This window comes from Rhinichthys klamathensis, unplaced genomic scaffold, assembly GCF_029890125.1.
Source record: "Rhinichthys klamathensis goyatoka isolate OS25496 unplaced genomic scaffold, OSU_Roscu_1.1 h1tg000310l_1, whole genome shotgun sequence".
In the NCBI taxonomy this organism is placed as follows: domain Eukaryota; kingdom Metazoa; phylum Chordata; class Actinopteri; order Cypriniformes; family Leuciscidae; genus Rhinichthys; species Rhinichthys klamathensis.
Window position 1 is genome coordinate 1,561,866 of NW_026606828.1, and position 18,445 is coordinate 1,580,310.

The 18,445-nt window shown below is 36.8% G+C and overlaps 1 protein-coding gene across 1 annotated transcript in view; it reads right to left on the minus strand.

Annotated features, from left to right (window-relative positions):
* cald1b (caldesmon 1b) overlaps window positions 1–16,151 on the minus strand; it is a 29,577-nt gene extending 13,426 nt beyond the window's left edge. The window contains exons 1-2 of the mRNA XM_056270944.1: window positions 16,052–16,151; window positions 5,236–5,346 (exon numbers count right to left, since the gene is read on the minus strand). Of these exons, the coding sequence (XP_056126919.1) occupies window positions 5,236–5,315 (80 nt within the window). The 5' untranslated portion in view covers window positions 5,316–5,346; window positions 16,052–16,151. The remainder of the gene's footprint in view (window positions 1–5,235; window positions 5,347–16,051) is intronic.
* Window positions 16,152–18,445: the final 2,294 nt, after the last annotated feature.

Here is an 18,445-nt window from a genome sequence, read left to right on the forward strand (position 1 = left end):
ATTATTTTATTTATTTATTTAAAACATTAAAACATTGATCATGCTAAGTGTGGTTGTTTATCTATAATATTTTATATTACTGAAAAAAATATGTAAAATATTTTTTTTAAGTAAAAAGTATAATTTAAGGTAAAAATCTATATTATCCTCATCGAGACATATGTACTTTTACAATAAAGTACTGTTTGTAAATACAAAATGTGAGGTATTTTATAATTTATTATTTAAAAAAAAACTGTAGAAAAATGTTCCCAGAAGTCCCTATAATGGAAAGGCCACTTGTAACTTTTCATTTATTATATGGCTTCCGTCCTCTAGCATCCTCTAAATGTTCTATATTATAATCATATACAGCATTAAAATGGTATAACCACGTTACATATCAAAAAACACGGCATTGCAATGCCAATACAAATACCTTTCTTTCTTTTTTAAGACCCGAGATTCATATAAACAGTTTCTTGTGTTTATTTATGTTTGGTTTACCAGCTTGCTTAAGATACCGGTCAGACCCGAAAACCTCAACTATAATGAAATCTTTGAGGCATGGGAGTATACAGAGAGAGGTTTGGACTGCAATCTGAGGGGAAAGCTTTGTTAGCATCCTAGCGTCATGGTAAATTAGCCAGATTGTAAACTTAGATGCCAAATGTGCTTTTCCCCCTTAGAGTTGCCTCATTGTCGGTCTCAGATGTTGCACCCACAATGTTGTGCTCAAATTCTCCCTCTTGCTGCTGAAGTTGAGCGAGTCCGGCCTGGCTTGAGTTTGTCATGGCATGTTGGTGTTTATAAGGCAGTGAGAGCACTTGAAATGACCAATTGATGGAGGATGGGTTTTATTTTTTTCCCCCATCTCCTCTTCACTTCCCTTCCCAATCATTTGCAGATGTTGTAGATGATAGAGAGAAACCCATAACAGGGACCGCAATTTTGTTTCTCAGACCTAAAAGCGGAAATCCGAAACAATCCGGTCCTCTCAGGGAGTTCCATTTGTAAAAGGTCATCCAAAAAGACAGTCAGATGGAGTATCTGTGGTTTTCTTGGAGGAATACATGTCTTTTGTAAGAAGTGTTTCTGGATGAATACAATAGCTTTCAGACCTCCAGTGCTACAGATGAAATGCAATGAGAGATGGAGGGAGAAAGCTCACACTCCTGAGAGATACTGAAACATTATGTCTGAATCTTGGAATAAAAGCAGCAGTCAAAACATTCCAAAGTCTGTGGAGTTTCCTATACCTGCTGCAGAGAGACTCGGCACAGTGACAACCCTTTAAAAGATAACCTGGGCTGCGTTTCCCAACAGCATCGCAAACCTAAGGGGATCGTAGGCTTCTACAAAAATACATGGCTGTGCTTGTTTCATGTCTTTCATTTCACAGAATATTTCATGTTCATTTATTATAATGTACAGTCAATCTGTCATAAATTCCTCCTGGGCGATAAAAGATGCCTCTGCTTAATAACAGGATATCATACCACAATATATTCAAATTATGAATATTATACTGTAAAGAAATTCATAGTTTTAAAGGTAAAATAATGTAAAAATTGTATAAAATAAAAATAAAAAAATATTCAATTTAACAGGACATTTATTTTTATAATTAATAGTATTTCAATATTAGTTTAAAATAATTTAATCTTTTTTAAATAGAAAAAATATATATAATTTACAGTGAAAATCTATATTACATTCAACAAGACAATACTTGTTCATTTACAATACAATATTGTTAACATTAAGTAATTTGTAAGTACAAAATACAAGTAATTTTAAAATGTACTATGAAAAAACAGTATAAGAATTCCTTTCAATACTATCGAATGGCCACTCATGATAACCAATAATTCATTTTGTGACCTTCACCTTCACCATCCTATAAATATGCACTGAAACGATAGTTTGAAATCATTTTTGGACGCTGCCATTGTGGCACAAAATGAATGTAGAATGAATCCATATAATTCCCTTGCTGAATACTGTAAATAAATTAGAGGCCACACACCATTTCTTTGACAGTTTAGTTCATACTCGGATGTTTGAAAATTAAATTGGACAGAATTATGATGGCATTGTTCTCTGAAGTGGTAATATTGAAAGAGCAAACACTCTCAGAAAAATATGCTGATACATCTGGTGAGTTGTTTAATCAAGCACAAGGGATTTAGTGGCGATGCCATGATCACTTCCTTTGACAGAAATATGCGGGTTCTCTCCGTTGCTGTTTTGAACTGGAAACCATGACAGGCGGCTGGGATTTGGGGGAGTTTGGATTCTTTAGCATCAATAATTTTCATAGAGAATATTTCTTTTCCAGATATGATTCCAATAAAGTTTGTTTTCTCCACTACAAAGCCAGTGGATGTGGTAGAAATGCCTTGAGGTTTCTTTCTTGAGACTCATCCATCTCAATAAAGTTTTTCTCTGGGTCATTCCAGCACATATGCACTGTACAGCTTCTGAGACCAGACTGAAATATGACATTGTGCAGCAGAAGTGAAGGATTATGCAGAAGAGAAATATATCGCTCACTCAGAGTTTAACATGCACACAAAAAAAGCAGAAAGTGTCAGAATTCATCATTTCTCTAGAAGATGAAAGGCTTTTATTAAGGCGTGGTGGATTTGGCTTGCGGGTATCACCTGGATTTGAAAGTGATTTCTATTAAAAGTTTGATTTCCTTTTTAGATCGGATTGTTGCCACAATGAAGCTTAAAAGTGATTTTTTTTTAATTTATGTGTAATTTTCAGTCTATTTTCTCATAGTTTAATGTGCTGAGACCACAGGGTCAAAGACAAATAAGAGCATCTATGATCATGAAAAGAAAAGATCTTTTAAAACATGCGCATGATCTTTAATGCGTTTCTCATTTAACACAATAATGACTTTAGATAATTTCTTTGGGGATAATTTCTAAGCCGAATTTAATATGTGATTAATTTGCGATTAATTCGATTATTTAATCTGCACATCATGCAATTAATTTGATTATTTATATATATATAATATATATATATATATATATTAGGGCATATATGGAATTACCCAAAAAAGATCATTTAAACTAAAATCATTATTGTGTTAAATGAAACACATCAAATTGAAAGTAGCTTTAGAAAGAAATATATATAATAAAATATTTTTTAAATTCTTTCAAAATTCTTCAAGTTCAAAGACTTCTATTATTTTAATGAGACTCTTTATTCATTATGATATCAGGACAGTTGTGATTTTTAACTTTTTGCCATCAAAAAAAAAATATCCAAATGAATTTTAAGAAATTAAAAACATGCTTATCATAGAAGTGTCAGTCTTTCAATATGAAATGTATTTTTCATGCATTTCTAATTAATTAAAATAAATCATAAGAGTCCCTTCTTTAACCAGAGAGTCTTATCCTCCTTTATCTGAATATATATCACAAAGACTTTTGTATAAAAGAAAAAAACCTCGCTGTAAACACTGTAATCTTCTAGACCTTAAATATTGCAATTGCAGAAACGGAAAACATGGAAAGTGTAAGACTAACAGTGTATGTTATCATTAGAGCATCTTCTTGCAGCCTTGCCACAGACACCGTCCATTAACCTCAATACCTTCCACAATTACACAAACAATACAAAACTGTTCATCTGCATTCCAAGCTATGCTAAAATATGATCATTGTCATCAATATGTCATCTGTTCTCTGGAATGAGTATTACCCCTCACAAAGAGCAGTAAAGTATCTGTCATCTCCAGATCAGTCCTTAAATGGAGCTCTGGACAGTGGGAGTTATAGAGGGATGGAGAAACTGCAGCTCTCAGTCTATGAGTGGGCCAAGTCATCGTGAACTATAAACACTCTGAGCAAACCTGGCCTGCCAAACCCACAGCGCACATTACCCATGCTAATACAAACTTTTGTTGTATTTCAAGAATTAATATGAAGGGAATAAAGGTTTGCAGGCCTTAAATGACCATTTTAAATGTCCATACTTTTCATATTACACAAGAACGTTGATGTTCGCTGCTGGAAAGGACTTTAAGCGGTTCTTTAAATAAAGACGGATTTCCACAGAAGGCTTGCGTAAAAACAGACACGCATAAATAAATCTAATCTGGTTTATACAAACCCAGTGTAAACTAAACACAGAATAATTGTCATTTATTGTGTACAAAAGACCTGTAATGGAATAGCATGCTATTTCTCTTTTCTTTATAATGACAAACATTTCTCCCTTAGTGAGCTACTAAAAGCAACATGAAATCATAAGTAAAATCTTAGACAGATAAGTAGGTCAATTTTTACAAAATGCACAGGTCACCATTCGCAAATAGAAAAATATTTAAACAAACATTTTTTATTCTACATTTTATTATAAAAAATAATATTTCCCATAAAGAGAATTAAGCCTGTTTATGACAATTTTAAGATTTTTTTTTTTGCTTTGTACAATTATTTTCTTGTTACATTAAGCACATTAAGCTTGACATTTTTTTAGTTCCATTATTGTTAAAGGTGATTTTTATTGGAAAACTACAACAAGGTCCCATAACTAAAAACTAATGTAAACAAATGAACCTTATTGTAAAGTGTTACCAAAATTACTATAACAAATGTATTTTTATTAAAATCATCATAAATTAGGCAGTACAAAGCAAACTAAAACAATTTAAATAATAGCATAATATCATTACTTTTTCATTACAACAAGGATAATCAGGAAAAAAATATGCTTTATTTTCTTAAATATAATTTCTAATTTCTTTATCTTAGGTTTTGCGGTAAAACTTTGAGGTTTCAACTAACTAGTGCGCATCTCATCTGCCAGTCAAACCATTCTGTGTCCGAAAGAAACCATCACACTCTTAAAAATATATACCCAATGAGCGTCTGTCTAAAATCAGATATTATCCGGATTTACTCTACCGCCCCGTCAACTGTAACAAAGCACCGTAAACGTAGGAAGACATTTACAAGCATGTCAACCTTTATAAGGAATAGAGGCGAGCAGAGGCTCTGTTGTTTGGACCACGCAGACACAGGCCTCTCCAACTTGGCCAGAGTATTACAGACAGCACTCCTGTGGCTTAAAATAGTATTCAGTTCATCATCGGGATGACAGTGATCTGAATTTTATTGAATCATCTAAAAATGATGATTGATAGTGAAATCGACTGACAGCAAATTCAATGTTTTAAAAAAAAATGAGGTAAAGGCAGTGTGTAAATGAACCCATGTAACTTACTTCTCTGCCTCCCGCTGCATTTCTTCTCGCTTCTGTCTCCGTATCTCTCTGCGACGCTCGAAATCGAAGTCCTCGTCCATGATGATTCTCACAGAGCTCTTTAGGTGCAAGCTGCAAGAGAGGAAGACAGTCAGACAGTGTGGGATTTATAAAGATCTGAACTGTCCTGATCACTCTAATTCAAAGTCAAGACGCTCCCTGTCAGCTGTTTGGCTTATAACTCACCAGGACCAACCACAACATTCCAGTTTCTTGATTCAATTTCCCTGGAACAACTACCAGGAAAGGCAAACTTTGCCACACATTCAACTAAGCCACTAATCCTCTTTACTAATGGAAATAATATTTTAAAAAATTGTATCTTCTTTCTATTTTCTCACCTTTCTCCATACAATGTACTTATCATTTAGGTTGCACTTTATTTTATAGTATGTGCACTTATGTGTACCTACAGTGTACTTGCCTAAGAAAGTACTTAACATAAGGTAACATGGGTTAAAGTTAGGTTTAAGGGTTCAGGTTTAATAGTTATTACCCAGTCATTGCAATTACTATAATTAGAACATGGTATGTACATGCAGTACACAGGACTGTAAAATAAAGTGCATCTGCCACTTTTGAGAGAATTTCATTAAAATAAATCATGCTTTTATGTTTTCTGATTGTATGTCCAACACATTGCTAAACAGCTGCTCAACAGAGCTAAGGAAATAACACATTTCAGTTAAACAGTGCACATTCGCTTACATTCGCTGAAATAATGAAAACTGATAAAGACAAAGACAAAAATCATATTGTGCATGAAGGGTAGAGTATTTTTACAAAAGAAGAGTTTCCTGAACAGCAATCTGCCAAGACCCAAGTGCCTTCACCAATTTAAACAAAACAAAAAACATACATTTTTGGTATAATATATAATAACTTGGTAATTCAGTGTTTAACTAGCAGCTCCAAACAGAATTTGTGGAAGTTTGGGGTGCATATCTAATAGGCTGCAATTTTAAATTGCATTTGAAAAAAATGTCTGTTTGCTAATTTCTTGTCTTTGTCGTTTGTGAATGCTTTTCTTCATAGAGTTGAAAAATTCCATTGGACAATTCACTTGTAGGGGGAACTGTACCATTCAAAGTATAGTAGACTGTCATTGGACAGTATATGCATCCATTTAAAAAAAAATGTTTTTTTTAAAATAATTTTATTGTTATCCATTTATTTAATTGCATCTTAAAACATGACAATAACTGATTCCTTCACTTTATTTGTAAGTGTCACTCCTACTCCTAGTTTTCCATAGTGTTGAAGCCATTGAATTGGTTGGTCAGACAGCACTTCAACATCCTAGACGGGGAACCTGCTTGGATAATTCTGTTAAGGATTTTATAGTCGTCTCTCTAAAAGACACCGGTCTCCATTTTATATTATAATATCTTTGCATCGATGTGGGAACAATTAGTTTGGTGGTGTGACAAAGCCTGTTCTGTGTTCTTCTCTCCATATCACATGTGTGGAGTGCTGGGCTAGACAGCAGGCTAGAGGTGAGTGGACTTGTTGGACGGCTGCTTCCACCAGAGCTGCAGGCGTGTTTGGTTTGGCTTTCCTCCAGAGGCGGAGGAACAAGGCTCTTGCACCAGTCCAAAGAGTCTCCATATGTGCATAAACTGAAAAAGTCCTATAATAGTGACCTCATGTGAAGGCTTTCTGGGTGATAGACGCAGACGGCTTTCCTGAACCCTCTTAACCTCTGCCTACAACCCGTCACATCTGTCAACAGAAGGCTGATGTGCTTTGACCACGGGTTGATGTATTGCAGTTACGCATAAGACAATATGTATGCAATTTCCTACATTTGCATTGGGCTTTTTGAATAACATGGTGTGAGAACATTTTGGTGACCCCAGTGGCAAATTAGCGAATTTATCATATTTCAATTGAACACTTTTCACTGCATTCATCAAATGCAACCAAAATGCAGTGTTCAACACTTTTGCCAGTTTTAAAAATTAAATTTGTGCAATTTTCTAGTAAAGGAACCAGTGGACAAGAAGTGGTCCATATAAACCTTGGTAGAAAAGGTAATTTAAATTTTTTGCAGAAATGTAAGTCTCTGTAATCTTTCATTAAGAAAATATTTAATTAAGTAGGGTCAATTTAAGAATTGAAATGACCAGCATAAGGTTATATTAATTTACTAATATACTGTATATATATGATTCTGAAATGACAAAAATCTGAAAAATGTAAATATATATATATATATATGAATGATTTAAAAGCATTAGTATTAAATTAATATTATATAATATCATATTCTAAAACTACTTTATTTGCACTGTTTATTTATCAGTTTTAATGAAAAAAATAATGTCTGAAACCTTTGAACCCCACTGCATCAGAATAATATTTTTTTGTAATATATTTTTAAAAATCTATTTCTGTATGTTAGAACAAAACTTCAGGAACAAATGGAGACATTGACGATTTTAGGAATTTTACCAATGCAAAATAGCTGATAGGTTAATTAAAGCAGAAGGAATTTTCTTAGACCTATTTTCCACTTTCTGTTCATCTTAAAGGGGGTTTCAATAAAACTTGGCTGATTATGCAAAAATTGAAATGGGTGCTACCTGACTAGAGAAAACAGAGGAAAGAGGCTGTTGTCTTCCCTTTTCCCCAAAATAGGTTGAAAAACACCCATAATGCACTGGGCATGTTGCCGTCCAAGGCCACTACCACCAGTTTGCTATAGAGACGCTTACCAGTCAAATCCTGCCTTGCTTTAGTAGGAAGTACTTCTTAGCAAACTTTTAGTATAATAGTGTCAACTTTGTTCCCGGAGTAAATGTGAGTGATTTAGAGTGAAATGCCTTCGGTTTCCAGTAAAGCATCCAGCACGTTGTAGGTTGTGGCTAAAAGCTGCAAAGCTGCGACGGAAATTCTGAAAAACCTCTTTGTTCGTAGTGAACATTTCCAACGGGATGACAACGAACACTGTGTTTTATGCCAAACGGAGGGGAAAAACTGAAAGAAACTGCCGTTCTGTGTGTTCCATTTTTACCATAATGCTTTTAAAAGAGTAGACAAAGTGATAAACCTATTCCTATATTAACTGTTGTTAATAACCCTGTCAACCCCGACTGTCTGTGGGCGGGGATACAAAAAAGGAAGTACAATCTATAGTTTTCCCGAAGCCCTGGAGCTGTCAAAAGTATGTCATCCAGCTGACTTTTGCTGACATATAAACGTGCATTTCTCCAGGAAACAAACAATGAATAAATGTTGTTAATGTACATGTACTACCGACATTGTATACACTTTAACTCTTACTCCTACTTAGAGAAATTACAGAACGCTTTTGGGTATAGTAGGCATGTTACACATTTCCCAGACTCCCTTTCAATGTCTAGTCTTCCTTCCACAAAGTATCGTAGGATCCACAAATCATTTCCACATGACAGAGACGGAGAACATATTCTAATTTACACATCTGTGACTGATTCCAGGTCCTGGGCAATTTGCCCTCTTCATGGTTTTCATTCTTTACCCAGAGTGTTTGAATGCACTATAGACTCTACTATGACCAGCATAATGCTTTTGCTCTAAAGCGCAAACAGATGAAAAAAAAAAAAACTTTTAAAGTACAGACTGACGATGATGTCCAAATGCATTAAAAAGATGTATATACCGTATCTTAAGCCCGTAATGGAAGCCTGTGTGTCAGGAAGTCAGAGCAACCACCCAGGTAAGACTGGGTGAAGCCGTTTACAATGACATAACGAGCTGTCTTGTGGGTTTTCTATAAAGCTTTATTACGTGCGGACAGGACAAATGTGTGGAGCCAGAATACACATCAGGGTGGGATCTATACGTCCTAGCCAAAACCAACAAGAGCTGTGCAAGATGCTGAAATGGTTTTCTAGTCACTGTTAGAGTACCTGCTTTCCACTTGATTTATTCACTTATTCAGACCTGTTGCTACAGAGCATGAGAAATTATTATTACATTAGGAAGTACCTGTGCTATAGTTTAATCTCTGTAGCATCACTCTGGGGTCTCTTTCTTCTAATATAGTAAAATAATTTCAACTGAAATTAACATCTTATGTCCAATCTTTTTTTTTTTTAAGTAGACGTAATAAGTAGGATAATGCAGGCGGTTTTAAACTTTTTGATATCATTTGCTGTACAATAATATAAAGCCTATAGCTTGTGTTGGAGTAAAATCTTGAATCATTTCCCACTCACTCTTCGTGTCGGCGCACACCACAAGAGTTAAACAATAAACCAGAATAATAGATCATTTGCTCATCTACAGTTGGACAACTTTTGAGGACAAGATGAAAGATTTAATTTATGGCACGTCTGTCATTCTATTCCACACTATCAAAGGAGGCTGTGAGATGTTATGTTTTTCTTAAACCCGTCTTTTTGATGTGTAATTAGCATTAGTGCTGGCAATTACACGAAAACCTCAAATCACATCAAGAACATCTTGCCCTTGGCAGTAGAAGCAGCTGTACACTGGCAGTGAATCAAGCCCTCTCAATTCACTCCTCTACTTCCGTTACACCAATCTCCAGATGCACAAATCAGGGGAACCCCAAACAGAGGTGTGCTGAATCAATGGCTAGGATGGTAAAAGTCAGACCAGATAAATATGTGAAGCCTTTTGTACCATGACGTGTAACAGGATGGAGTTGCTGCTCACTGGTGAGGCATTGCTTAACCAAAAATGGCTAAAGATGCTCACCCTGCGAAACTAACATGGGCTTCAGTTTAGAGTGGAAGACTAGTATCTATAAATAACTAGTGTATATCACTTCCAGCACAAAGACATGCTTGTCTTTTATTGCTTTTTGAGAGGGTTTGTGTACAGTGGTTTATGTTTTGTGCGTTAGCAAGCATAACTAAAAAAGAATATGACACTCTGTTGCAGCTTGTTAACAGTCTCATAATGCTAGGAATGTAAGCTTTTATTCCCCAAATAATATATCAAGCAAACTCCTGGAGCAATCGAGACACTTACATCTTTTATATATATGAGTTTGATTTGCTGCAGTAATGCATGATTGCTAATACCATAACAGAGAAAGTTGAGAAATACATGCCTGCATCTTGACATCCTTTAAAGAATAGAAGCAGCAAAAACACCTGAATAACAGTGATTAGTCATGACTCTTGATGTTTTGAATAGGCCATAGGCAGTAGGTTTGCCCTATGTCACCCTTCTGCCTCTGTGTGATGCCTCTCATTTCTGTACACCAGCTGTTAAACATTGAAAATTTGGGGAAATTGCATTACTTAGTACACCCCTGGAGCACAAATTGTCCTCAGAGTCCTAAACTGTAGGGTCTCGATCATTTAAATGAGTCATTCTCTCTCTCTCTCTCTCTCTCTCTCTCTCTCTGGCCTGCCCATTTCCTCCTGAATTAAGGGTAGCTCCACCTGTGTCCTTTGTAGAACAGAAAACCTTCTGTTTCAGAATAACCCCATCATATATCTTTGACTAGTTCTATGCCAAGGGCTACAACCTTTTAGCCACTATACATAGTCATAGATGTAATAGATTTCATATGATACATTTCTATTTTTACCAGCATAACAAGAAAGTTATAAGTCATATTATATATACATACAAACTTTAAATTTAATATTATAAGATATTAATGTCATGTGTAATCTGTTTTGGTTTCGTTTTCTCTGTGTTCTGTTCCCGGTTTGCCTGCCTGATTTGCTAGTTAGTTTCCTTGGTTCTTAATTAGTTAACACCTGTTCTGTTTCAGTCAATCATCCCCTGTGTATTTAAGCCCTGTGTATTTTTCCATTGTCCGGTCTCGTCTATGTTAGTAGATGTGTTACGTTATTCTCTAGAGATCTCCTGTGTTTTAGTTGGTGGATTATAAAGACTATTGTTTATCTACTCCTTTGTTGTGCGTTCTCAATACAACTACCCCCTGACAGAGGACCAGACTTATAAAGAATGGACTTACCGGCAGACCAACTGCTCTGTATGGACCAGGAGCAGCAGTACCTCGAGATCCACACCTGAAGATTTTGTGCTTAACAAACTTCCCGGACTGTTCCTTCTGCACATTCTACCTCACGTTTAAACGCGAAAACGAAAGCATGCCTACCAGGTGTGGGTCATTGGGGAATTTTGCAGAGTTTGTGCTTGAAAACAATAGACCAGCAAACACCATCTGCTCAGCGGAGATCATCTCCTGCCCCACTCTGAACCCAGAGCCCAGCCAGCAATCACCCTGCAGCACGGATATGACACCAGAGCCCACCGCAAACGGAGGGCTTGAGCCTGCCGTGATGCACGAGCCAGACAAGAGGACTAAGCCAGCCATTGCCTCGGAGCTTGAGCCCCACTGTGAGTCTGACCAGGGGTGTAAGCCGGCAACATCGCCACTGTAGGATTGCTAGAGGTGGATGCTTACCCTAATCTCCCGTCCCTGCTGGTCCCGTCCAGCACAAAGTCTCCTGTGTTTCCACTGGTTCTGTCCAGTTCAGAGTCTCTTGTGACCCTGCTGGTTCCACCCATATCTCCAGAGTTCCCATCCAGCCTCCCTCTCCCGCCTCCTCTTCCGATGTCAGACATTCCTTTAGTCCGGCCTCTGCTGGTTCCCTTCAGCCCCTCGGCTTCTCAATAACGCCACTCTGTTGAGTGGATTTGCCTCGAGTCTTCTAGTGTCGCCCAGGCAATTGGATACCCCGGCTCTGCCTCCAGCCGCTGATCCCATCACTCCACCTCGGCCTGTCGACCTCTCGGCTCTGCCTTGGCTCCTCCCTTCCTCTGCTCCACCTGAGACCATTGTCCCTGCAGCTCCACCGGGCTTCCTCGTCCCTCCGGCTTGGCCTTAGTCCTCAGGCACTCTGGCTCCACCTTGGACGCTTGTCACTGCGGCTCAGCCTCCAGGACCATCGTTGTTGCCCAGTCCCATCTGCTCTCCGTCTGCACCTAGGGCTCCACTTCCATCGGCCACGTCTCCGTCAGTTGTCCCCCTGGTGTCGTTAGCTAAGTCTCCACCTGTCCTGGCTGTCCTTTGGATTCCTGCATTACTACTTCTGTTCCTGGATCCTTCCTGGCTCCTTCCACCATCATTACCACCCTGGTTTCTCCCACCGTCATTCTCCTCGGTTCGCATTCACATGCCCCTCATCCTCTTCCAGATGCACCTTCCGGGAGGGGGGTGTAATGTCACGTGTATTCTGTTTTGGTTTCGTTTCTTTATGTCCTGTTCCTGGTTTGCCTGCCTGAATTGCTAGTTAGTTTCCTTGGTTCTTAATTTGTTAACACCTGTTCTGTTTCAGTCAATCATCCCTTGTGTATCTCAGTTTCCTGTGTTCCGTTGTCAGGTCTCGTCTGTGTTGGTAGTTGTGTTACGCTATTCTCTAGTGATCTCCTGTGTTTTAGTTTTTTATATGTTTAGGAATTGTTTTGTGATGTCAGGATGAGTTTGCCTAAGTTTTAGATATTTATACTTACATATACTTACATTCCTACTTTTGATCTGTTTGCAGTTGCTCGTTTTTACAGTGCAAAACAGGAGGACCAACTTACCGGTAATGCCAATGATTTTGAAACAGAAAGCAGCCGTTTGAAACAGCCATAATGGTGAAGTGAAGTTTTGAACCATTGCGTTACTATTCTTTCAAAATATTGCATTTGGGCTCTCAAAGTTCCTTCCCTTAAACTCTCACTAGCATGCAAAGAGGAAACATTTGTAGACTTCTGTCTATTTAATGCATTCCAGCAGACCCCCTCAAGCTGCGTGAGTCAAATAAGAATGTTTTTGATTATAATCAGATCTGTGCTTCCTACCCTCAAAATGTAAGATTTATTAATTTGAATTTCATATACAATTTCCTTTTCCATTTGGATTACATAAACTAATAAACTTAATGTGATGCATATTTGTCAGTCATACATAAATGAAACAGGTAAAATTTCTGCACTCAAAAAATTGTGGCATGGTTTATTATTAACTATTTGCATCTATTTTATTGATGATAAATATGTAAACCTGGTTATTGTGTATTTAAATACATTCAGTTTATTAGTAATATTACAGAAATCCTACCTGTTTAATTTATGTATGGCTGTTATGTATCACATTATGTTTATTAGTTAGGTCATGTTAAAACTGTGATCCAAATGGTTGGAAATTTTATATGCAATTCAAATACATTAATCTTAAATTTAGATCTAAATATTTTTGAGTGCACAAATTATCACCGTCATTTCCAGCATGCCATATTGAAGTAAAAGCAGCTTAAATGTTTCAATGCGCTATTGGACAGGTGGCCGACTATGACCAAGAATGGTCTTTATTTAGCAAAACAACCCAAAAAAGGTAAGAATGATCCCACTTTTAACTATGTTAAAAATGTAGCAAGTAAAATCCTCAGTGTACAAATTGGTCTTGAGAGTGCAAAGGAGTTGGACTACAGAACACTGAGATGCTCGGAAAGGAACCTCAATTGCAGTTAGACACATTCCAAATTTCCTGGGCAACAAGACATTGATCATGGCCAGACAGATCCACATGTGTCGGAAAGGAGATAGTCTCATGCCTAGTGGCTTATACCATGTAAGGAAAAGACCTGACTTGGCACACGCGCACTCCAGCGTCAAAGCTTTTCCACAGCTTGACGCCTGGATAACGTATGATAAACAGTATGTTGCGATGGAACACATTCAAGGAGTAAACCTCAAAACGGAATTCAGGATTTCGGCCTTGCGCACAAAACAGCTGCAAACTTCCCCATACATATTTTTGATGGACCTACCCTAAGAAAGTTCAGCTTCGTTTTACTCTGACCTCACGCCTTGGGAATGCTACATGTGCCAATTGTCCATCATCTTTGGTTAAGTGGTACACTCCAGTTCCAATATATATAATTCCATCCCAAAAAGTGTTTGCTGCATAATTCAAGGCAGCACTATGAAAAAATTTGTCTTCAAATTACCTGCTTTTCAACATCTGGCAGCAATGAACTGTGTATTAAATGAGCAGTCTAAGGAATTGTGTCTCGTTATATTTAACTACGAATGGTGCTAAAAGTCCAAATCCAGCTTCTAGCACAACTGAAATAACTATAGATTACTTTGAGTGCATAGTCTGGTCCATGTCCAATTCACTCTTAATCCTGACGGATTAAGCTGACAGGAGGTTTCAACAGAAAATGCAGTAGGTGATTGTGATTTTTAAATATCCTTTTTTAGTTTTGAATATTCATACTGGAATTTCTGCCAATCAAAGCAACCAGTTTGAATATCAATGTCTCTTTCCATGTTGTTGGATGATTCCTTTGAGCACAATGATTCTACCTGATCCTTAATGGGCCCCTGCTGACCCAGCATCCCTTGCTTTCTGATTTCCCCCCTGAGTCTGGGCACTGAGGGCCAGCAGCATTCCCAAGCTTGATCCCATCCCACTCCGGAAACATAGGGCAGTACTCCTAACATCCTGCCCGCAGCCTGTGCCAAGGCCCTGTTATCGCTGTGTGCTGAATTGCCTCCAGATTCTGTTCAGCTGCGCAAAACACACACACTGCCGCTGTGCATTCCATACACTGCTTCATCTGTCACCAGATCTGCACTCTGGGATATAATACTGAGACATTCTCCAAAAAAAAAAAAAAAAATCCCTGTAATGGTTTATTTACTGGTTTAGTCTTAAACTGTAAGACTGTGTCGCATGATATGCATTCACCATGGAATATTTTTTGGTCAAAATGTTTAATTGTATATATAAAATAAATTATATTTTATTATTAATAAAAAAAATTAGGATAGATTTGGGCTATATTATTATTTTTTTATTATTTTTTTCGATTAAATGTATTTATGGCCATTGTTATTTTTATGTATTAATTTAATATTTTAGTAGAAATATTTTTGCCTAAAATTATTATCATTAAAATGTAATTAAATTAAATTATTAAAATTTAATATTTTGTATGTTACCTTTTATATATATATATATATATATATATATATATATATATTTTTACAAAAATAAAAACCTATAGGCTGCTTAATGGCAGGTTCAGCTGTGACAACTTACCCCATACAGCGTAAGAACATGCCTCACTATTGCTCAGTGTCTGAACAGTATCTATTTTCCTGGGAAATAACATAAAATAATAATTATTATTATTATCATTATTTTAAAAAAAGATTTTTTTTTGCTAAAATTATTATTATCTAGTTTTTTTAGAATAATGTTTTTGCTAAAATTATTATTGTTATTATTTAATTGTATCCCTTGCTATTGGTCAAAGTGTAAATAGCATCTATTTTCCTGGGAAATAACAGTGAAAATGTTCAAGAGCTAAAAGAGTAAAGAATGTGACAACTAGCCCCGGTCTCCCCTCTATACAATGAGCAGAAACGATTTTAAAGTAGCGTGATGCAGGTGTACTAAGAAAGCTGGCCGTCAAATGCAACACACACACATAAAAAATAAAAATAAAACTCATTAGAAAAAGGCTGGATGAGCTCATGCTAAAAACAACTAGTAGTTAGTGAATTTGTGGGAGACCCTCCAATTAACTTTGACTGTAATTTAAAAGCAAAGGGAATCTACAGATGTTCTTGACAAGGGAGCAAGTGCCAGGGGAAAACAGAACATTTGTCATACAATTCATTTGTCTTGCAAAGGCTACAAATTTAACTTCCAGTAAATTTTGTTGCCATTAGAAGCACATTTTTATACATTAAAAAGCATGATTATAAATGAAAGCATGTCCATTTTAATTAAAAAACATTTTAAAAGGCTAAAATGAAGCACTATGCTTCTAACCCCTACCTGTAACGGACTGGAGCAGGTTTCAGTGCGCTTTCCAATTTAGTCTTCAAGTGTGATCGTGCTGCTGAAAGGGCACTGAAGGAATTACATGAGTCGTGACTCCACATTTTATAAAATGTGCAGCATTTCAGACTCCGCCTCTGCCTTCACCACTTCAAAGCATTTGGCAGCAGTTTTCCTGCGCTTTCCTCCATCCATAAGGAGCCTAATAGATCAGTGTCATATATTACACTTTTATAGCCCCCAACACAATTTGTTGCATCTAAGGTAAAAAAAAAAACCATCTTGCATTAAACCGACAAAATTATTTTTTTAAACACAAACTACATGAAAACAAAACAACAAAGAATGAAAAATTACACTTACAATAAAATTACACTAACCCTACTGAAAAACAAAACATCTTATGTGATTTAGGGTACGTTTACAGAGATCCGCGTTTTTGTTGTTTAACCGCAGACCGTTTTCAAAAACTTGCACTTTGAAACCCGTTTTTAAACGGCGCTTTGGGCGTTATGGGTGCTTGAAAACGAAAACGGGTTTCAAAGTGCAAGCTTTTGAAAACGGTCTCCGTGTAAACAACAAAAACGCGGATCTATGGAAACGATGACGTCCTGCTCATGCATTTCACGTGTTCAGTCTATACTATGTTTCACCGCCATCTAATGGCCTGGCTGGCAGCAGAATGCAGCATTTTGTCAATTAAAAAAATATAACTTAATCTGGAATCCCCTTTAAACTGTAAGGGATTTTCTGTGTTCTGTTTATGTGGGGTGTGTCTTGCATTTCTGTTCTGTTTCCCAGTTGTATGTGTTTCAGTTTCTATGGTTACTCATTGTTTGACTATTGTTTTCACCTGTCGTTGATTATGTTAAGTTACTACTGACAGTAATTCTGATATTTTGGTGGAAATGGCATTTGGTAGCTATAGACCTTAGTCAGGTTAGACGCCATATTGAAGAAAATGAGGCTGTGAGGGATAGACTACATAGCACACACTGTATAAAGGTCCTAGATCACATCATTTTCGCAACTCACAATGTTTAAAACTGCTTCATGGAGCTTTTTTGTATTGATTTTTTGGTCTATGCTTTATGTAAATGTGCTTGGTGTGAACATCATACTGTCACCTGCCTGTTTGACCATCTAGCCTATTAGTTTGCAGCCACAGCAGGAAAAAATAGTTCTGAGCTCAACCAGGACAGTGGCATTAGCATTAGCATCCCATGCTAAAGTCCTAACCATAACCATTTTAAGAGAAACAGGTCTCAGACTGGCAGTGAGGACGAGGCTACATTGTGTCCATGACTCTCTAGGCTTTTGCCAAACAGAACAGTTCTCAAATTAGATCCTTGGCAGAGCTTCTACAGTCAGATTCCTGTCATGCTTTTTGTGCTGTTTCGAAACTTAAGTAAGGGCCGTCAAATCCACGTTTCAGTCCATGACAAATGTTTTCTTATAAGGAGTTTATATCAAGTGTAATCAGAAACTGGCTGTCCGGTCACATCTTCATAGCACAGCAAATAAACTCAGTGAAAATCACATTACTTTTTAATAAGCATGGAAGAAGATGGATGTGGCATGTTTTCCCATGAGCATATAACATGTTCAAATGTATATACTTCTAAGAGGACATTAAAGACCATGAGGATATGTTTTAGTGCCTCTCTTCGAACATTCCAGCGCAACAAGACAAATGTGAGCTATTAGGTTTAATGAATATGTACTCTGCCAAGTGCTACATCCTATTGAATAACCAAAATCAGTTTCCTTATGTCATTAGTGCTTTCTATAATAATAAACTTACCATCCACCACTATTTTATTTAGATCAACATTAACTGGAGAAATGTCTCCTCAGAAAACACTGTAGCAATGCAGCACCTCCTCCTGGTTAACTCAAGTGTTTTCTACTTTTTCCACACACACCATTCAATACACATTAACCCCTTTTATATCTGTCATCTTTATTTTTTTATATTATTCTTTCAGGAAAATGTATCAGGGATGTGCTAAACCCAGCAGACCAGTTCTTCTGGGTGGTGAAAAAAAAAGTGATACTACATAAGATGTGCCACGGTTAAATAATAGTATAGTCGGACAGGGATAGAACTAGACATGTAACAGTGAAAGACACTGGATATTATAACAAAAACACCACACATATAGCATTTCTTTACTTATACAGTACAGTGTTGAGCAACATTAAATACACAAAAACAAAATAGAGGTATTACAGTGCACAGACTTTATAAACCACAACGAAGTCTTAGTTTTACTCGCCAGGTTTTCTTTGCATTTATGTTGGTTAATGTTGGATGAGATAAAGAAAGAGCTAGCGTTGGCAGCATTTGGCATTGCATGATACAACTGAATACAAGTTAGTATTAACACA